Source organism: Callorhinchus milii, unplaced genomic scaffold, assembly GCF_018977255.1.
Source record: "Callorhinchus milii isolate IMCB2004 unplaced genomic scaffold, IMCB_Cmil_1.0 Scaffold12, whole genome shotgun sequence".
Lineage (NCBI taxonomy): Eukaryota > Metazoa > Chordata > Chondrichthyes > Chimaeriformes > Callorhinchidae > Callorhinchus > Callorhinchus milii.
Window position 1 is genome coordinate 1,605,332 of NW_024704753.1, and position 22,765 is coordinate 1,628,096.

Below are 22,765 nucleotides of genomic sequence, written 5' to 3' on the forward strand. Positions count from 1 at the left end.
AGGATTTTTATACAAGGCTGCAGGCAGGGAGTCCATCCCAGGTGACAGAAATGAAAGGACAATGTATTAATACATGATGCCATGCAATCCCACAGAGATTTGACGACTTAATTCCTGCAGACAGAGAAGGCAAAGCAATGCACCCACTGCCCAGATCAGTTGAGACTCAAGAACAGTTTGTCAAAAGCAATTTCTCCAACACATTAGCACAACCAACTCACTACCTGTTTGCAATTGTGAAGACCAAATCCATTTCATTTGGAACATGCCTCACAGTAATAAACTACAAAGTAGTAGAAAACGATTTGGTTGGGTGCCATTCCCAGTTTATAGCCTGCTTACATCACATGTCCCAGATAGGAAGGGATAATGCATCTCAAATCAATTCTGGTAAAATTGCCAAGGAGTTTCATTGAATCCAAGAAATCTAGTCCAAATAACTTCAGTTCAGCAACTGAGTAAAATTTCTGAAGCAATAAAAGCAGACATGCCTTTTATGAATCTTAACAAGGTTTCCTCCACCTCCCTTTGCTCCAAATCTAGTAAAGCCATGGTAAGTCCTTAATCAGGACTTGATGGCAATCCAAGTCAACTAAATTATTTAAAAAGAGGTTATTGCAAAATTAAAATCAAGGTCACAATCCATGAATTACTTGTCAAATCTATAGCGAAATGGAATCATGTCACAATAGTTTTCAAGTCACCGTGGTTAAAAAAAAATCTGAATCATATCAAAGATACGGCCTCCTAATCTCTCATGTGTCTGATAACAGCAAAACAGTCAATCAAGACGCTTTTCCTACCTGAGTGGGTGTTGCTTGGTTGAACTGCTGATGTGGTACAGCAGAGATCTGTAATGGTTTGAGGTCTAGGAGAGGTTGGGATGGCTGTGCTGGCACCTGTGGCTGTTGAACCGGATACTGCGGCAATGGATGGACAGCAGACTGGACAAGAGGCTGACCTGCAGGTAGTGGCTGCTAAGACAGCCAAACAATAATAATCATCATGTACGGCTTTAAAGCCACATCCAGCCTCCTCTCCTCATACAAGCTGACTTACCTTTACCCCCCCAGATAATTTCACCTATAAAGTGCATGTATTACCAATAGAGTATCATGACCAATATTTAATTTCCAGTTGGCGTGGAGTACACAATAATAAAATCCTCTTTAACCCTTAGACTGCCAGTGAGTCGACAGATATTTCAATCAGTTTGCTCATTGGTTTTCTGCCTCAACACACAAAGTTACAGTAAGTGAGTTTCTCCATTAGCATGGACCTTTATAATGGTTAATTTAATCCTAAAGTAAATGCCAATCACAATAAAAAAATTGTACTTTACCTGTGTTTTCCTGGGGTCCTTTTGCCCCATCAACTTTCTGTCCTATTTTACTACATCTTATTTTAAACATTTTAAGTCACATCCTTACCTTAGTGCTCATCTTCCAGCTCCCACTGCCTATTTCAGAAGTCCGAGACGTGATTTTTTTATTGAATAAAATGTTTATTGGCTAAAACAAAGTTATGAAACCACTAGACACTGAAGACAGTGGCTGTATCACAGACGAGACCAGCTCAATCTACGATGGGATAATTCAAGTGAGAAATGGAAACTGGGAGCTGAGAGAGCAGAATTTGGTAATCCCTAGAAAGATATTGCTGTTAGACAAGTTAATGAAAAGGTTTCCTGAATTGAAATGCTACGCAAAACACGACTAGAAGTTCATATATTTAAAGTCACTCCCAGTCACGATGCAAGGAAAGTTTTCAATACTTTAAGAGTGCAATCATGCCAACTGCACGTAGAGCATGAACCAAAACAAGAAACTGCAATTGTACTCAACGTCTACCTGAAAATGGAATGTTGTAGCGCAGAAATAAGGATCCAACTAGGAGAAAGGAAAACACACAGATAAAGTCAGGAAAGTGGAAGGGATCGCACACCAAGTACACTTCACTCAAAAGGGGAAGAACAAGGTTACATACTGACAAAGTTGGGTAAAAACACATAGTGGTGCTCACCTGCTGTGGTTGTACTATTTGCACTGCAGCAAGGGGCACAGGCTGCTGGTAATGTTGCTGAGACCCAAGTTCATGGACTTGCTGGGGCACCACAGAACATGAGACATGTACCATTGGATTGGGCTGTTGAGAAAAAACAAAGCGACATTTCTTCAATTCACTCTACAGTATTTTGTCTTGCTTTAGAATGCTTTGAATAGTAGAAATATGTTGGAAATATGCTGGGCTTTCCAAGGCTAGATTAGGTGCATTGAGATATTGAATCCTCAACATCAAATGAGAAATCCCAGCCTAGAACAGGAGGAAATTGATCCTTTCCCAAAGTTTGCTAGCGTTCCAATAGATTGAGCGCCACTATCCTGTAAAATCAAGATTACTGCACTAAAACTGCCTTGTCCACTAAATAATCTAATGCAACAAAGCCTTAAATTTGGCAACAAAATAGTCATACTATCGACTAGGGCCTGAAAGGGCTAGGTTATGTCGATTGACACACCATTTTCACTCACCATGCAAAGTAGCCTCCAATCAAACCTTTATACACAACTAGCCACCCATTCCAGAATTCATACCAATGGATAAAAATTCTCTACAAACCTACAAAGGGCTTGGACCATGGGTACACCAAGGCTAACTGTTGGGAGCATTTGAAATACAGCACCATCCTCACTCATGAAGCATCTTGCTGAAGAAATCATGGTTTATAACAAATTACATAAAGCATTACTGCTTTATAAATTACATTGCAGATCAATAGACTGGAAGAAAAATGAAGAGTAGTTCTCATTTCCACTGCTCTGAAATTATCGGACAGATTAACATTTAAGATGGTGAAGATACTGGAGAAAATAAGCAGCTAATAACTTTCTTGAAGGATTGATCTGCGTTAATGCAAGTAAACAAAGTAATGTGAAATGCCGAAAACTATCAAAAGTCATACTAAAACATTTGAATCAAGTATTCTTTAGAAAAGAAGAACATTAAACAGAGCAATACATTTAACATAAGGTTACAAAATTGGGAAAGTTCAGTTCCATTCAGGAAGGGGATTTCATGCAGTTTAAAGTTAATAATTGCCTTTATAATATGAGCATTCTTGACTTTTTTTAGTCAATTTCCTTCCCAGGTGTCCCCAATAATCAGTGGATGTTTGTGTGAAACAAATCCATGGTGCATTCGCAGCAACTAAAATGGTTTCCTTTATTATAGAAATTGACGGGATGAAGCAAGGAACATTTGATATGCTATAGCTAGAGTTTAAACAAATGGAACAGTCCAAGGGTCAACAGCAGGATCTTCAAAATGAACATGACTGTTATTTCCAAGTGAGGAATTCAGAACAGGGAAAAGCTTCACGGTAAGAGAGGGGCATCTTTCAACTAGAAGAATGATTTTAAAAATCATGTTCTCTCATGCAGCCACGACATCGCTACTGGAAGGGCAGCACATTGAGTTTTTTTGGTCCGGAAGAAGAGCTAGGAAGACTTGTTCAAACCTACCGCGTCACTGTAGATTTTAGCCGTTGGACCATCCACGCTGCTGTGTGAGGTTGGAAGCAATTGCTCACCATTTTCTCTTTGTGATTGGTTCCAGGAATGTTTCCTACTGTTCCCTTCATCAAACAATTGTGGAGCCCCACAAACAAGTGTCTCTCCCCGAGGGCCAGTGGACCAGTGCTGTCCACGTTCTGCCACCTTTACATTTTTCAGGAGGGTGCAGCTGGTCTTCTGGTTTATTATCTGATGCAGAGACTTGTGCAACAAAGAGAGGTCTGAAAGGTCGCCATAGGAACGGGCAGTTGGTGGAAGACAGCAAGAAACTAACCTTTTGGCAGATGGGTTAGAGATAAAACGAGGAATAAAACTAACTGGATGACAGCAACATAAAGGTAGTGTGGAATCGGTCACTTGAAGTGGAGGAGAAAATAGCTGATTGGGAGCTGACCTACGATAAAGGGTGCTGTGTGTTAAATGACCTAGTTTATTGAGGTTGGTTTCATCTGATCCGTAAGAAAAGCTCTTGCCTTGCTGCTCATGTATAAAGCTCATGTGCTCATTGTCTTTCACAGTGTCCTGAGCGATTATGGATTCACTGTGCCGCCGAGTGTAGCAGGAATTTTCGGAGTTTAATGGCGTGCACTTATTCACAAATGAAGCCTCAAAATTGCTGAGAGGAGAAAAATAGCCAGGACAGCACTTTTCACTTGGCATCTGTGGACATTCACTGGAAGATCTCTGCGATAAATGTGGACTTGATTTATGCGGTCCTTCCTGCCCAATCGCATCATGCACTGAACACAAAGGACTTTGGTTCAAGCTTCTAAATAACGGGTGAATGCTCTGGTACTTCGGAGCTTCGATTAAAGAGGTACTTCCTCGTCTTTGGGTCAAGAAAGCCTGAAGTACAGAGTTAGGACATGGTGAAAAAGAAACCAGTCTCTCAACTGCCTGAAGATGGGGAACATCTAACAATATGTATTCCCGACAATTGAAGGAGAACACTGTTCGACTGCATCAGTATTAAAGATAAACAATTCACCATGCAAATTATCCATCATAGCTTGCTCTTTACATAAGCATTACTAGAACCACCACCAACAATGCAATGATTGACATTCAAATAAATCGAACACTAATTAAATTCAGGTGAACCAAGGGGATATAGTCAAAATATTGGACTGACCATCTTGGAAGCAGGTCCTCAACTGAGATTTAGATAAAATAAATTATTGCAGAATGTGTCACTTCAGACAGCACAGGCCTATTTGGTCTATTGAGCTGTGAGGGAGCCAGTTACTCCACTGAAGCCAAATTCTTTAGTGCAAATTCCCTACTTCTCTCCTCCGTTCGAAGTTTCTCTCCTGGTGTTTATTTAATTTCCTTTTAAATAATTATGATCTCAACCAGCTCCTTGTGGCAAACCATTCAATGTTTTTGCAGCCCTTCTAATTCATCCTCAAGGCTTCCAGTAATAATCCTGATTTATGGACCTAAATGTCCAACTTTACAATCTTAGATTAACCTTCTCTGTTCCAGGGAAACCTACCCCTACATTTCAAAGCTATATATCCTCATCCCTAGGATTATCCTTGCATAGTTAATATATTTTTTCCTGTTGCTGACTTTTTCCCCTGCTACTCTGTCTCCATCTTCAGTTTCTCTAACCACCTTTTACTCAGGCTTATTAAAATGTTACTACCTCCGCCATGGGAGCTTTATTCCCACAAGACACAACCACAGGTCATCTTAACCATCTTTTGTTACAATACATTTTTGGAATCAATTTTAAAGAGTCCTCATTAAACAGTGTTAAAATGGATTTGAAAAAGGTTTTTTCGTGATCTACATGGAGAATTCCAGAATAATTAAAATCAGTTTTAAATGGAAATTGCTCATAAATTCATTCAAAATTAAAGCAGCAACTTTTCTTTACATGTTTTGCAAGAAATAACTTATTTTAATAACACCTTATTGCAAAGCATTTCACACTAATTGCTGGTAAGTTTAGTGCTGTTTTACCTAGGCAAATACAGTAATAATAATAATCCTTGCATTTGATATAGCGCTTTTCACGTCTTCTAGACGTCCCAAAGCGCTTCACAGAATATACAGTAGCCATCTGTCCCAACAAGGTCCTCCTAAAAGCCACATGTGAACGATCAATTGATCTGCAAAGCCAAGCTGACACTTGAGGTGTGCCATTTTCAACAGAGACTATCTGATCCTAGGGTCCTGCCAATTCAATCGTAACCTGACCATTAAAAGATGCACAAGTATGGACGGCAATGACAAGTTCTCCATTTTTACTTCCATCTAATTTAAGAGCGCATCTTAACCTCTACTTAGCTCTTCCTCTGAATGCCAACTGAGAACAAGAACCCACCATTTAGGGAATCAGCTGGGAAACCCACATCCTACCACTCCATTGTGCAACATCAACACTGGTCACCACCCTCCTACCCACAACTCTTGACTCACCTTTCTAATTTTAAACTTGTGTCTTCAATGTCACATGGTAACATCTAAATTATGCAACAAGATTATTAAAAACACATATCAAAGGAGCATAAGAAATTTAAGGTGGCACACTCTTTCTTCAGCTCCAGTAGAGTTTAACAATAAAGTTTCCAAGACATTTGCAAACATGCTTTTATCGTCAAACTTTGCAATCAGACTATCGGGACACTAATTGCTTCTGGGAATTCTTTATGACATCAGACAGACTGCATGAGGATGTGAGGATATCTCTCTCACACACACACACAGGATGCCAGAGGAGGCTGAGGATGGAATGCTGAATAGATAGCAAAAAATGCTGCAGAGCAATCTGGAAGTAAATAGCTGTTTTTTCCAATTTACATAAGTGGCACTGGTGGAATACCAGAAGTGACAAAGACTCGAGAAGGCAGTACCAGAAACAGGAATGCCTCAGGAAATTGCTGTGCACAATCTGTTTAGCTAACTTCAAATGTAAGATATCCCAAGTTTGTTGGAAGTATTTTTAGCTTCCTTTGTTCTCATTATTAGAACCCGATAGTGAGCATGCGGTGACAAATTCAGGGCACAAAAATTGATGGACCTACAGAATTAGATCTACTTGGTTTGATGCCCATCTTTCACAGTGAAATGTGTTGAACTAACATGCCCAATGAGGGTTTAATCAAATGCTTTTGTGCAAATGGCCAGGGACCACACTGATTACCTGGAAATTTGTGCAGATAGATCCCATTAAAGGGAACACTCAGAATATAATGTCTGTAATTGCCTTACCTGTAATCTTTTTTTAATATATTAAAAAAAAGTATTCCTGATGCAGTCCAATTATTTTGGAGGGACCTCCTGACAAGTGCTGATATCTTTTTAAGTGCTCCGGGACGCTACCCCGCATGAAGAGACCATAGAAATGCAAGTTGTTTTTAATCTTCTTGGCTTTCACAAAGATGAATGGACATCTCATGGCCATGGATACATGTGAAATCCACAACCTCAGAAAAGCCCAGATTGGCCAACATTGAAGGTCAGCCACTGTGCAGTGACATCCTTCAAGTCCACTCCCTTTTTCCCCAAATTGTCACAAGGCAAGATGATAAAGGTTGTGCAATCTAGTCTGTTGTAAAAAACAAAGTGGGAGCGTGCACGGAACTAAGAACCGTAGAGAAATATTTGTTTAGCAAAACAACTAATGAACAGCTAACTGAACATGGAATTGAATTATATTGTCGTTTTTTTTAACGGTTAGCTTACTTGCTCCAAACTCATAACTGGCTGAAACCTTGTAGCCTCATCAGAACTTACACCGTAGTGCAAAGACAGTCATTTCTGCAGGAAAATAAAGTAGCATATTAAAAACAAAACTCTTACTGTGGGTGGCTGCTGGTAGAGACCCAACAGATGATGGGAGCTGATGGAAGGCGTTTGAATCTCACTCTGTGGTGGGCTATAGATCTGGTGTATTCCAAGGGGCATTGGCTCATGAATGGACGAGTACACAGCACTCTGCTGGCTGCCTTGAGAGTCGGAGTAAAGTGCCGACCCCAGTCCACTATCGAGTGTGCTGTCAGCTATAAAAGAAACGGTAGATAAATAATTAACATTCATTTACACTTCTAACTAAATTTATTAGCCACATTAGCAACCAGATAGGCTTAAGTGCAAGACAAAATAAGGAACCGTTTTCTCAGATGGTCTCAAATCATCTTCCTCTGATGATTTGAAAAGCATTGAAATGGGATCACAGGAATTTACAGAATTAGAAAAAGCCATCTGCCTGATCCCAACAACAATGTTAGTCTAAGCAGCTGATTGAGAAATTTTTTTGCCCAATGGACCTGGCCAATTCATGTAAAGAAAGTCCTATGCCTCTAGGCATTTTATGGAATCTGGTTATATGATCCAATGTATTCTTTGTCTGAAATGCAATCGGAATTGGAGAGTGGTAAAGTTAACAACCTCCAATACATTTTGACACAACTGAATTACATTCCTCAATATTACAAACAACAACTTGCATTTATACAGATTGCCCTTCACGTGGGATAGCATCCCAGTACGCTTGACAGTGGTGGAGTCTGACCCCAAGCCAGTGGGGAGAAGAAATAGCTATACTTGCATGTAACGGAAGTGGCACTAATGTGCATGCTTGGATGTACATGTTGGTCAACTTCAGGCTCTTCAGGTTCCGAGGGTACGGGCTGGCTTGGCTGAGGACCACCAAGCTGCTGTGCGGAAATCTTCTGTTTTTCTAAGTCCTCCATTTCTCGCTGAGCTTCAATCTCATTGGCCTGCTGCGTTCTTTCCCTCCGCCACTTAATTAAAGCAACCCGGTCCCGTATCGATTTTGCAACCGTTTTGGAATCACATTCCTGAAAAAAGCCTGAATCGATCTGCAACCAAAGTGTTACAACATTCATTCGAATGAACAGAGGAGAATGGGAGGAGGGGGAGAGAGAATTGGATGGGGTGAATGCTCATGTGACATAGGAACACTGGCACCAACTAGTTACAATTTATTTATATTGAACCAAGTTGGGCCAAATTGGCCTATTTCAATCCTGTACAGTAATTTGTAATGTAATTTGTAAATTGATAAAATTATTGTAGTTGGAGAATACTTAATCTAAAATTTGCTGACATGAAGCTACTGTTTGTGGCCAAGTGAACGGAAGAGGATAAATTGCACAGAAATCAATCTGGATCGAGAACAAAATTTCCCATTAGTGAAACTATCGTAATCTAAAGCTAAACTAAGATGGTTCAACGCCAGAGACAGCAAATTTTGTCAGATAACCTTTGGAAGAGGTTTAACTTTCTTGTGGCTGATCTTAATTCAGTTGTTGCATTTTCATTGGTACCTGACCTTATATTTCAGATTACTGTCCTGGAAGTATAGTGAGCAAACCATTTTAACCAGAGGTTTGAGGCTATCGCAAGGCCGTGGGGTAGGCCTGACGATAGAACCTGACATAGCAAATCTACCAATCCTTGAAGCTCATTTCAAATGGTAATACTTTAAATATTGTGTTCCGTTTCCATACTTTCAAAATAATTTGGCTGAAATATTAGTTGACAATGAAACTCATTAGATTCAATGATTTTTGACTTTGTTTTCATAGACCCGAAGACAGAACGTTCATCGATAAGTAAAACAAATCCGTTCATCATGACTAACCGCAGTGCAATTCCAACTTTCTCAATTTGCGGTGTCAGTCAATAAAGATCAGAAACCAGCAACGTTTGGGGAAATGTTAAATATCTATTTTGTTCATCTGGAAAGTCATTAAACAATTCATTCAGGCTTACTGAATTCACTGATTTACAATAAATAGAAAATATTTATTAAGTTACAATAATCATTAATTTTTCCAGTCACCAGATTCATTTGCAATATAAACACCTCAAATTAACATTCTCCACTGTGTACCATATTTAGACAAGCAATATTTAAACTTACAACCACACATTACATGCTATTTTATGCCTTAATTGTAGTTACAATTGTAATTCCGTGATCAATTAGAGCACTAACAAAACCGTTAGTATCGGTTACGTACCATTTCTTGTGCAACATCTTCAGGATGATCCTTATGCAAATCAAAGCTGAACTCAATAGCTCCATTGTCTTTGGGCTTTCCCTTCAGCTTTTTAGCATCTTCAACACAGAGTCTCATAGCTATCGAGGATTTTTGGCCATCGTCTTCTTCAGCAAGTTCAACTCTCACCCCAGTATCCTCCGCAAAGAATATATGGTTTAATAAATCCTTTATAGCATATCTGTGGAATTAAATGTTTATTAACCAACTTAATCTATTACAGCAATAAAGTTGAAGTTTTAAAACATTTGTTTTCTAAACTATAGTCCACTGAGTTTGTTTATAAGCTACAAATTTCTGGAGATGTGTTTGTATGCCATTTATGGTGATTAACCACTTAACCATCAAAAAATATAAATTTGAACATTTAAAAGTTAACACTAGACAGCAATCCAAGATCTTGTTGAATAACTGGGCAATGAATATATTTAATGATGTCTTGTTAATCTTATACAGTAATCAGTCATGACATTTGATGGAAACAATGGATCATTTGTTTGTGATTTTGTTACAAACCTCTCCTCTTTATTTTGGCAGATGCATTCTCCAATGATCTCTTTTATTTCCGGATCAGTGACCTTGCCAAAACTTGCTGGTTTCACACCCTGTAAATTAAAGAAAACTATTTAGCTGTGCAGGTCCAGTAAAGTTATCCAAATACAGTTTGGTTAAAAACATTACGTGATTGCCAAAAGCAACTTAACATCAAAAGCTCCCACGCAGTGTTTGAAAGAAAACTCACAGCTCTGAACTTATCAAGCGAGCTAAATAGATTCAACGCAATTGCGAATCAGTTTAAATAAAATTCATTGGGTTACAAAGAAAATTCTCAACTTGCTTGGCAAACTAAGAAGGAATTTCAAAATTCTAAACAATGACATTCATCAAGCTCCAATCTATTAAAACCTCCATAGAATGTAAACAGCAACATCCAACAAAAAAAATCTAACATGTAAATTACTACAAAGAGCATCTCCAACCAGCACCCCCCCCCCCCCCCCAAACCTGCATACAATACCTAACCTGTAGCAGCAATGGGGAAGGGGGATGTGGAAATCAATACATCAAGAAAAAAATCAATAAGCAAACCCAGGTCAATTTTTATTGAACACACTCTACTGGTTAAAGCTCACTGCATGTCCCAGGCATCAATGCAGCAATTTAAAGTCAAATGCTGCCATTATCACAAAGTACTGTTGCAATGTCCTTTTTCCTGCACAAATGCTCCTGGTAGATGAGGTCCTGAGGTTTTTCAGCCAGATCGAGAACTACACATTAACATTTTGTTTGGTAAGCGGAGTGGGTAGAAAAGAGGTGAAGTGGATTTTCACTGCCCTATATTCTGGATCCAAGTGAACTGCAGTCTTCAGACAAAAATACACTGTTACCACACTTCAGTAAATCCTGCCAAGCGCTTTGGGACATCCTCCCGACAATAAGGCACAATATCAAATGCAAGAATGAACTAATTTTGGATCGAGTCCCAAATGGACTATTACTTGGTGTCTGGATCGCTTCAATGGTATAGGTGAATTAGGCGTTTGCTTTGAAATTTACAGTTGTAATAAAGGAACACAAAGCACAGAAATTTCCATCCCTTATTAAGAAATTATATCAGGAACATGGTAGAAATGTGGCCTCTCCACGTTTGTCTGAATATCAAGAAAAATGAAAAGTCATGGCTTACCATGAGAAGGGTAAAACAGCTGTGATGGGGGCGATAACTATTTTCCTCTGGCAGTAAGGAAATCACATGCCACCCGCAGAGGAATATCCTGGCACTAGAGCATGTTAAAATGTAAACGAGGAATATTCAAAATGCCAAACAGAAGAAATAAAGGTCATACTGCCAACAAACACACAAGAGCCAGTATGAGATATAAAGCTGTTTCCAAATGAAATTTCAATCTTTGCATCTTAACACATCTGCTTCAGATGCAAGCCATAAGTCTGTTGCCTAACTGTGTACACGAATACGTGCGTGCACTTTTTTTGTGCGGGTGTGCGCATTTGTGTTGTGTAGGGGGGTGGGGTCAAAGGAGAGAAAAAAAAGTTAAAAAAACTTGCATTTGATTCAAATCGGGTGGGCGGTGGGGTGGGGGAGGAGACTGCCAAATCAACACAACTTAGGATGTGAACCTGTTTGACTCTGTCGGGGGTGAACTTCAAAGCAAGACAATGTACACAGTCCGTTTCAAGTCATCACTCTAATGTTATGACCATAGGCTTTTCTCAATCTCTGCATCTAAAAAAAACATGTGAGTGGCCAAGTATTAATTAAAACTTTAAAAGTCTTGGAAAAATAGAGCAGTACATTCCAGTTTAACATACAAGCACTAATTCTTCTCCACCAGAGTGCAGAGCCAAATGGTTCCAAAGATAATGCATTTTTTTTGCCACAAGGGGAATGAATGACCTCTAGTGCTCAAAGAAGGTCAATGACAATAGTTAACGTTACCTGGAAAGCACCTGCTATGAAAGGAAGCAAAGGTGCTTCTAGCCAATGGTCAAAGTCCCCCAATAACTGAATTTTCAGTACTGTACTTTTATTCTAACAAAGGTTTTTTTTTGTGGATTCTTTAAAATCCTGGCATAAGCTGATTAATGTAACTGCTGTTTGGCAGAACATGAAAAATCAGCAGATATGAAGGAAACAAAAGGCTTCTCTGAAAGATATTGTTTAACCAAAGCAACGCACCAGGACATTTATAATAGCAAAAACATGTGAAAGTGCAGTGCACGTGCAGTGCGAAATAATCAGATTCTATAACATTAGTAAACTTAAATAACAAAAACAATGTTGGAAAATATTTGATTCAGCCAATATCATCTCACAAAGTATTTATTTCAGTCTTATAGTCTTCAGCAACCTCTTAGGGGACAGGGCCAAAATGGCCTTTATGCAAGGGTGGCCTCTAAGTAAGGGTCATTGGGGTGCAAACTAGGCTGTTCCTGGGAGTTTAACAAAGGTCGGTTGCTTGAACAGATGAGCGTATATCACAACTGAATTCAGTATTATGAAAACAGTTTGCCTCAAACTATCACAGATGTAACCAAATCCTTTGAGCAGGTCCTTCCTTTCTTGGCACTGCCTTGCAATAACACCGAATGAAAATGACTGAAGAAAGAGTGAAGAGAGCAAAAGCTTCAGAAATACCCCATACTCAAGCTTAGTAAATTGGTCACTTCAATCCACAATTGTTTGTGGGACACTGCTGTGCACAATTGGCTGCTGCGTTTCACCCACAAACTATACAGTCAATTCACTTTACAGTATATTCCGTGAAGCACTTTGAGACGGCTCGATGACTTGATAACACACTATATCAAATGCAAAGATTATTATTAGTCATGGATTCTTGTATCCTTTCTGTCTCACACTCTAACCATTTTCCAATTTATCAGATGACCCCCAAGTACAGAGCTACTTGAAATTCCACGGCATAGACAATTTCAACTTACTGATTAAATCCAACCTAGCACTATATATGTAAGCATGCGTGCTAAGCTCTCCAAGGTGCCGTCCAGCGTGAAGGGTGCTATATAAACGCAAGTTATTATTATTATTATTTGTTGTAAAGATGAATCAGAAATATAACTATAGCTGAAATCATTGCAATTAACAATTAGAATAGTCAACTTGAATAGTTCCGTGAGGAGCTATACTAATAGTCCAGTGATAAATGAGTTTTTGGAGAATGTCACATATTGATGCAGTTGTACATTCTGATCACAACTCCATCACCCAGGTAAAACTAGACAACCTAGTAGTGAGTGTCTAGGCTGCTGTGCTTTCACCTGTGGGATTTAGGTTTAAATCCAGTCAGCCTTAATGAGACGGATGTCAATGTCTCTATTTCCATCAGAGTCCTGACACTAGTATCTACAATCTACTGCAGAAACCTGCACAAATTGTCAATCACTTTCACGGTGGAAAGACAACATTTGACACTGGTGCAGTTAGGCTGCTCTGGAGGTCAGGATCAATTTCAAGCAGCTATGCTGTCCTACAACTAATTTACCACACCCCAATTCTGACACTGCAAATGAACGTCTTCCCCACCCCTTTAGCAATTATATTCCCCAAAAAAAAAAGGAGAAATTCCAATTTCTACTAACAAGCACTCCAGCCAAAAAAAGGCAATAATGAAGGCAGAAATCTCCCTACATTCATTATGCTGCTGGAGATACCAGAATCTTTTGTGTTCCTCTACAGGTTTTCTGTCAGACTGTGATTAAATATTTCAGCTAATAATTCCCAAAAGGCATAGTTTATTCATCTTGTCAAACCTGCAGCACACACACACAGCATAATAATGGCTTCAACTGCAATAGCCAAGCATGTGGGCTTGGGTCCAAGCCAACAACATTCGCTTCTCACAAATCAAAGCCTGCACCAACACTTATAGATTTAATCATTTGATTCTGCGTCATTGCATGCAGACGGTCATCGAGTCTGTGAAAGAACTGGCAACTAGTTCACACAAACAGAAGAGAGAGGAATTGCACCCTATGCAGTTCCAAATGCATTGCAAAGCTTTATTAATTGCAGGATATGACTGACCTGGCATTCTTTACTCACTATCTACACACACACACACACACATATAGGAGCATAACAAAGCAGTTGGGCAAATTGCCAGGGGGAGTCCCAAGATGCTGAAGTGTGCAAGTAGGGAGTCAGCCAGTAAGAGTTCACTCTCATGAGAAACATGCCTGCACAAAGGATACAGGGCAGCTTCCTCCATCTATACAATAATATTGATCGAGATTGAAAAGCCCATGTTGATGGATAAAGGCTGCATCAAAGCAGTTAAGTTTAGATTAAGATACAAAAAAAACTAAGAAAACTTGAAGAATTCACATACTGACAAATCCTACCTTTAAATACTGACAAGAATGCTAATAGATTGAGAATACAAAAAAAACTAGAAGTATTTGGCCCATCAAGCAGTCCCTCCACAAGCCATGTCTAGCCATCACTGCCAAAACAAATTACTTAATGGGACAATTTGTTAAAACATTCGATATTCCAATAATGGAAGAGCTGCAAAACTGTTCTCAAGGAGCTTCAGAGCTCTAGTTTTGAAAACAATAATGCGGAACTGGGCCGCTAGTCAAATGACACCACCACCATCACATCAGATTAGGATAATTTGTATCCTGTATATAATTTGTATCTGTACATTAAAACAGCAGACAACACCTCAGACTTCTGACTAAACATTTCTTCAAGTTGTTAAACTGGTTCTCCTCCCTTTTAATCTAAATTAAATCCATTTGAAAGCAAAAGCAATGTGCGTAAATGTCAATACCCACAAGAGGAATCGAAAGCAACATTTGCTTTTAAACTTACCAGGGGGGAGGGGGGGGGAAAGAGAGCTCATAAACTAGCCATAAATCTACTGGCTACATCACAAACCATAGACTTCCCACTTTAAAATGCTATTCATTATGCTAATAAACACTTACACTCGTTACTTTCCGATAGATCTGGGCAGCATTCTGACATTCGGAGTAAGGATATTCAGATGTAGCCATTTCTAACATACACATTCCAAACGCATACACATCCACAGATTCATCATAGTGTTCTTCATACATTTCTGGGGCCATAAATTCCGGGGTACCTGAAAACAGCAGCAGACGTAAGCATTTTTATGTGAATTGAATGTCCCAAGTTATTTACAGTATTTCACAACAGTTTCCAAACAACTGCAATGATGGAATAATGGTTACAGCGTTATTTAGAACTGGTTTACAAAACAGTAAATGGCTCATTTGGAAAAGAAAACTTTTGTCAATAAATAGCACCAGTGGATTTCACTAATTAAATTCCAAGCCCATTAAGTGCATTAAAGATTACATGGCAGCAAAAAGAACTCATATTAACCAGTACAGTCAGTTGGTAGGCCTAACTACCTGACCAACACTGAAAGTATAATTTCCTCTAATTTTACTCCCAATCATGCAATTTATAAAAAAATTAACACTAGTATTAAGTACTACTGTACTATCAAACGCTTTAAATTTGGAGATGGACTGTCAAAGTTCAACCTCCACACCTTCATACCCAAAAGATCAATGGCAACCAAGAGGCCAATAACCTGTGAGCTATAGGCGCCGTGATCAATGTACAGCCCAAAGTCAACAGAATCAGGCACAAGAAAGCTGAAAAGACCAATTCAAAAAAAAAAAAAACAATTCTGGCACCCATGAAAGAATTATTTCTAATCATAAACCATTTAAAGTTAATGATTGCCATTATCTGGCTTATCTATATCAACTGTTCTTAAACAACAGCTTTGGAAAATCCAAGGGAAGCAACAAACACCGTGCCCGGATTTAATATAAAACGGAAAACGTATGTTGAAAGCACAATATATGCTGGAAATCAACAGGAACAGATAGGTCAAGTCATTAATAGATTATGAAATACTGAAGCGTGGTGTAGGGTAAATTAACAGTAGGTGAAATAGCTGTAAGGCAGTGTAAAATTACAACTCAGTGAGAATAAAAATAAATGGGAAAATGGAAGAGGCAGCTAAGCCTTTAAGATAAGTCAATCTTGAGGCCAGAAGTGAGCAGAAGATAGAGATAAGATGGCTTCTGATTTTTGCACTGGGTTTATGTACGTATGAGGCTATGAAGTGTTTGGGGGAGAAGATGAAATGTCTAGTTAAAGGTCAGATTTGTGTGTGCAGAAGAAACCGATCTTCAACAAAGCAGTCAGCCAATCTACTCCTCATCTCACATGGGATCCAGGTCACAACTCCAGACACATATCTTTAGAGTCAACTGTCACGTCTTGTGGAAACCACAGCAAATAAGAAGCTATTTTTGAATCTTAGTCCTAGACATCTGCAGCCTAAAGTACTGTTCTCCTAATGTTGTGGTTCAAAATGGATTAGATCCCCATCATGGTGTCAGACCATAGCCTTTGACAGTGCTCCTTGATGGCATCACTGAGAGGCAGATCTGCTCCAATCTAAATTTCAGAACTAGATTGATCATTTATTCAGTCGATCCAAAGACACTGCATCATGAATAAACTCACATTTGTTTTCTTATTAAAGCATACGAAACAAGGGTCCCATTGACAACCCAGATGTGTTTCATTCAAGCCTTTGTCCTCCCACCAAGGTCACTTATACAAGACATTTGGCGTAATTGAAGTGTTTTCGGGCTTCAACCTGGAATGTCACTGGATATTAGAGCACGCACTTAGGGAATATGATCGTAAAAGACCAAAAAAAGCTAAAAAAAATGAAACATGGCATTCTTCTAGATTAACCACAAGGAACTTAGATTTGTGTTTGACAATTATGGGGCATTAAAGTTCCACTTTATACATTACTGATATCCATTTTCAACCGCAAGCCCGAAGAGTACACCCAAAGGTACCTGCAAAACTGTGATGGCATTTCTGACTTCAGGTCTGAAGTTTTTAAAAACTGGTCACAAATTAAAGAATTGTAAACCTTAAGAACTGCTGACAACCAAAGTTGGGAACGTGAAGAACGAGCTAGAGGCTAAGAACTGGCTATCGAAATAGAGAATGTTGGACATCCTCACTATTTGTGATAAGCATCCTAACTGTAAGAAGTCTTCAGTTTTTTTTGATCCCCTTTCAGGCTACCCATCAGTGTACATCACATTCTAATTAAAAAAAATACTCCAGACCTCAACGCCACACTCACAAGTCAACACTTGGGAGAGGAGTTAAAAAGTTCCACTTTTTGGGTTCCTGCCCATGATTTCAGGCACCACTTAGCAAGCCAGCTGCAAACAGATACTTGCTTACTGAAATTGTCTTGGGATTTGGAAATCACAAGTTATGGGACTATAGTGGTCAAACCACTTGACCTTGTAAGATGCAAGCTACGCAAAACATCACGATCCTCACTAATGGCGACTGGCCTCCCTCGTGTTTGTGAAAGGAACGCCGCGATTAAGGATTTTCGATTAAAAGGAGACTGCCCAATATAGGTCAGTGGGTAAAACGTTAATGGGGCTTTGTATAACTGGGTAACAGAAGACTTTGTACAACTAAGCCACTGCAAAGAATTGAAAGGGCAATTTCTGGGTTCTCAGAACCTTTGTTTAGTATTCATTTTTGGCAATATTCAGGATATTTTAATACCATCAAGTTAACTGGTAACAATATTCATTCCCAGATCCATTTGTTTGACAAACTCCCCCCACCTCAGTGTTATTATACAAGCAATAAATAAAGTCAAAGACTTTCCTCTATAAAATTTCTATCCTAATTGTCAGGAATTACACAGAGTGGAGCAAAGAAATCACGATTGAAATAGATGTCTTACTTTGAGGGTTACACTTCAGAGTTGTTTGAGGTGGATGTCAAACAAATGTGGCAATGGCAACAGTATTTGTGCAGATTACAGAAATTAAGCACTCTACTGTGAATACAAAAAACGGATAAATTCTTCAGATATTTACCTATCACACTTTTGGCAAAAGAGGCACGCTTTAGAGTTGCAAGGCCCAAATCTCCTATTTTGACTGATCCAGTTGGTCCAGTAATAAAAATATTATCGCATTTTAAATCCCGGTGAATAATTGGAGGAGTTCGTGTGTGCAGAAAGTGGAGTCCTTTCAATACCTGTCGACACCAGCTTCGCATAACTTTTGGTTTCATCACTTTAAATCGTTTTAAATATCTGAAAATATAGACATTTCATAAAAGCTTATGTTAAAAGCAGGATATACAATCTCAGGACAATTAGAGCAATTTAACATTTCACAAGGCTTGGTAAAATCAGGGAATAGGTTCAACAGCTTTGACAAGTAGGTGCATTCTTCTAGGTCTTCAAAATACATGCTTACAGGGGCATGAGTTGGCTCCCCTTTTCTCTTAATGCCAGGTAAAGAAAACCCTCAGTAAAGATCAGATCAATCATTTGAATTCTGTAAATATACACCAAATAACTTTTCTCCCATATGGATTAAGGAATAAAGCCATGGATTTGGGATAAAGCCACTCCTGCACAATTTAGTTGGATCTGTCCACAGACAATGATATTCCATTATGCTTCTTCTATTTTCCCCCATACACTCCTATATTTGGGTTTTAAACAAACTGCATGTTAGATGTTATTAACTTCCATTTCACTTAGCGCTGTAAAAGCTTAAACAATAAAATGGCACATCTGGGTATCCTGTTAGTGAAGGACACGTTGAGAGATAAGCTGCGTGTGGAATGCTGTATAAATGCAAGTTGATCTTGCTGCTGGAAAATTTTTTGGGTTTAATCAAAATAACTTCAGATTTAGGGCCCTTCATAATAAGGATCACCATAGTTGGTTCATGAACAAGCTAACGAGAACAATGAATGCAGAAAATCCGTAGCTCTTAACAACGAGAAAATGCATTTTATATAGCGCCCTTCACACGAGTTATAGAGTCCCAGAGCCATTGTCAAAAGCACATCACATTCAACGAAATCCCTCTTTTCTTAACTTCCTTCCAAAAATCGGTCGAAGCACATAAACGTTATTCATCGATTCCCTTCCTGCACATTCACAGCGCAACCAAGGGAATTTGTTGGTGCAAGTGATCAAAGTTTCTCCCTTCAGCGAGAGGTCGATAGAGAAAAATTATTGCTAATCAGAATTGGGAATTCTAGCAATAAAGACAGCTTGATATTATCCCCTCCCCTTCTATTAGAATTGAGCTTGCACATCTTTGAGTTTCAGGTCCGTATTAGATTAATAATCAGCTGGGAAAAGGCAAGAAAGAAAAGGTTAATTTTAGCTCCAATTTTTTTNGGATATAAACTTCACAACCATAATCACCCCAAAACACAGCTGCAAATAAAATAGTTCTGAGAATCCAGCTCCCAGATTTTTTTTTAATATAAAACAGAATACTTACGTTTTCAAAGTTCCTGAGGTCATTAATTCTGTAACTAATACAATACATTTTTTTCCTTTCAGAGTAGTCTCCCAAAAGTCATAAAACCGAACAATGTTGGGGTGCTGCAGTCCTTTAAGCATCTCCGCTTCCTCTCGAAATCTTTGACGTTCTGCCTTCGTAAGTTTTCTGTCCTGTAACGAAAGAACACCACCATAAGGACAGGGCAAAAATCATATGAGAGGTATAAAAAACAAACAATCCAAGTTTTCATTTAATAATATTGGTGCACGTTAATTGTACCTATTTCACAAAAATGCTAAATATTAGATTTAGCCATTTGCATTAATCTCAGCCTCATCAATAAAATACTTGCATTTGATATTGTGCCTTATCACGTCGTCCAGATGTCTCAAACCACTTCACAGAATATACTGTGAAGTGAATTCACTGTATATTTTGTGGGCAAAATTCCCAGAAGCATTCCTATTGCATTTATGTCATGAAACATGCAATATTCCAAACAAAGTACGACCTCACAAGTAATCTATAGAAGGTTAGAATACTGTACATTCTTTCGAATCGCAAGACAAACCCTCAAAATGCAACCTTGGATTAATGAGCTCTTTTTGAGCTTCAGATCGATTATAAACTACCAGTGAACAACCAGACTAATTCCTTTTCCTATTTCACCTCAGTTAATGGAACCCTTCATCATGTCCCAATATGCACTACCTTGCATTCACCTGAATTAAAGCCCACATGCCACTCTTTGGCATATTGTTTAATTGGTCCAATCGTTTTCAATGCCATGTATCCTCTTAATTATCTGCCCAAATAGCTTGGTAAGAGAAACACACATTTTATAATAAGAACTGCTCTTCCATCTAAAAAAGAAATCTAAAAAATGCAGCAACAAACCTACTTTACCTGAACAATAAGGTGAAGCATAAGATTGTTGCTGGGTTTAATAGGGTTTGCGCTAATATACTTGTGTAATTTTTCTCATGGATGTGAAATTCAGGCCATACAAGAATACATTTCACACTGACAAAGGCACTTTGGTTTCAATTTACTTTCCATTGCACAGGATACAAATTCAGAGCACTCCCAGGAAGAATTACACACCACAGCAGAATGCACTAATTGATCACAATTGGCCTAATGCAAACAAAATCTTCCTTTCTTCCTCCCTGATTTTGGAAGGCAAAATAACATTTGCTCCTGAGGGGAAAGATGGATGGTACCAATACTTTTAACCATGAACATTGTGCGTCAAGCAAGCCTGAAATAGGGTTAAACCCATTTTGTTAAAAATTTCTTGCAATTTTTGTACTCTAAACTCCTCTCCAACAAATGAGGCTACAATAGACTCGAGGATTGGCCCTGAATTTAAAGAACTAATCCTGGCTGATGGTTTCTAAACTTCAAGCTGCCCTTTACCCGTTGCTCGGGAGACTTAGTCATGATTTGGCATTCAAGGTGAGGTTTGCCCATCTGTTTGTTCTCTGGCTGCATCGCTGCTCAGTGTCTCATAGGTGTTTACTTTTATCCAAGTTGATTCTTGCACTGTGGACCAACATGCGCCAATGGACCAATGTGTGCCAACTGTAGCGCAATGAACATTAACATCCATTAACATTATACAGTAGTTTAAAAAGACACCCACAGATTTCTGCTTCAATTTAAATTGAATGATTTCAAATACAGCACATCCGCCAGGATACATCACTACTTTATCTTCCTAATGGTTTAGGATTATGGCACTGAAAGGCTGGAAAAGATATTGATCTTCCTTGTAGCCTCAAACTGCAACCGCATGCAAAATCAACAGGGGAGCAATGACACTTAAATGTCTTTCCTACAAACTACAGTACTTTCAAAGTCAAAAATTAAACATAGAAACATGCATGATGTTCCAGCAAAGGGGAAGAAATTCAGTAGCAGAACAAATTAAAATACCTTTATTATTAAATTAAAATACCTTAAATTATTATTTGTATTTCCTCCAAATAAATACATTGTACACAGATGTGTAAATGCATGCATACAAAATATTTATCTTCAGGAAATCATGTCATACGATCCCTCTTATGAATGTCCACAACCCACATTCTGCCTATATCAAAATATTGCAATAAAAGCTAATGATATTTAAGGTGTATTTTATATCTGGTTACACACATTAACCAGACTCAAGCAATCTATTAAAACATGTGTTGGATAGATTCCTTTTTTTCTTGCAAGCTCCCAACACAATGCAGGAATTCTGTTTAGCATCAAGAAATATACTGAAAAGCTTTGCACTGTACTGCAGAACCCAATTCTATAGCGTATAAATAATGCAAGCCAACACTGCATCAATAAAGATGTTCAGGGTTTTGAAGCTCATATGGGCACATCTTGCAACATCAAGCTTTTTATTAGTCTTTTGAGGTCTGGCTTGGTCTTGCTACAGCAAAATCAAAAGCACTTTTATTAAAACTTTTAAACATTGGTCTGGTAGAAACAAATAGTTTTTTTTAAATAATAAAAATGTTTGATCGAATTATGGAGCAGAAATGAATCCATGTGAGGTTTACCACCATTTTGACTGATTTCATTGATGTTCAGTTTCTCAGTCACAAAAAGTATCCTTTGCAGCACTAGATACTACACTTTAGCAAAAACTTGTGATAGGACTAATGCACAATAAATAGGGGTTAAAAATAAATGCTCCAAATACTCCCTTGGAAAGTAAACCTTCAGTTGAATTGTGATATGAAAGCATTTCAAATTAAACCCGACTCCTTTTATCCATTCTGACACATTCTTTCCCCATGCCGTGCAAGCACTTTAAAAGTGAGCAGAGTAGAAAGTAAAATATTAATCTGCCTATTAATTTTTAAATCTCAAATTACTCTTAGAAATGGGAAATCTAGTAACTTGACATTTCTTGCCAATGCTACAAAACCTTCTTGTAAATTACACAAAACAAAAAGATTAAATAGCATACGGATTAGTTTGGTTTGAGAAAAATAAACGGTATTTTGTACTCAGACTCCATTATGAAATATTAATACAGTTCACCATACAAGAACCTCACTGAAATTGGTCAACAAATCTCTACAAAGAACCATCACAGTAGAGAGATTTGTTACAATTACTGTGGATTTCAAAGTCACTCGTTTATGCCAACAGGGATTTTCAAGAAGCAATAAAATAGAAACCTAAAATGGCTTACGGTCACACAGGGTCATTTCTGTAACCAACGTAAGAATGCTACTGTGTGAAATAAGT

General features: G+C 38.4%; 1 protein-coding gene across 10 annotated transcripts in view; it reads right to left on the reverse strand.

Annotated features, from left to right (window-relative positions):
- LOC103185038 (serine/threonine-protein kinase WNK2) overlaps positions 1-22,765 on the reverse strand; it is a 57,268-nt gene that overhangs the window by 24,939 nt on the left and 9,564 nt on the right. For 7 of the 10 annotated variants that reach the window (XM_042339464.1, XM_007903357.2, XM_042339469.1 and 4 more), the window contains exons 2-11: positions 19,508-19,680; positions 18,074-18,294; positions 15,083-15,240; positions 10,127-10,215; positions 9,572-9,791; positions 8,131-8,404; positions 7,383-7,582; positions 2,023-2,145; positions 1,851-1,889; positions 804-977 (exon numbers count right to left, since the gene is read on the reverse strand). In XM_042339464.1, the coding sequence (XP_042195398.1) occupies positions 804-977; positions 1,851-1,889; positions 2,023-2,145; positions 7,383-7,582; positions 8,131-8,404; positions 9,572-9,791; positions 10,127-10,215; positions 15,083-15,240; positions 18,074-18,294; positions 19,508-19,680 (1,671 nt within the window). The remainder of the gene's footprint in view (positions 1-803; positions 978-1,850; positions 1,890-2,022; positions 2,146-7,382; positions 7,583-8,130; positions 8,405-9,571; positions 9,792-10,126; positions 10,216-15,082; positions 15,241-18,073; positions 18,295-19,507; positions 19,681-22,765) is intronic. The other 3 variants (XM_042339463.1, XM_042339466.1, XM_042339465.1) reach the window with 3 other exon arrangements.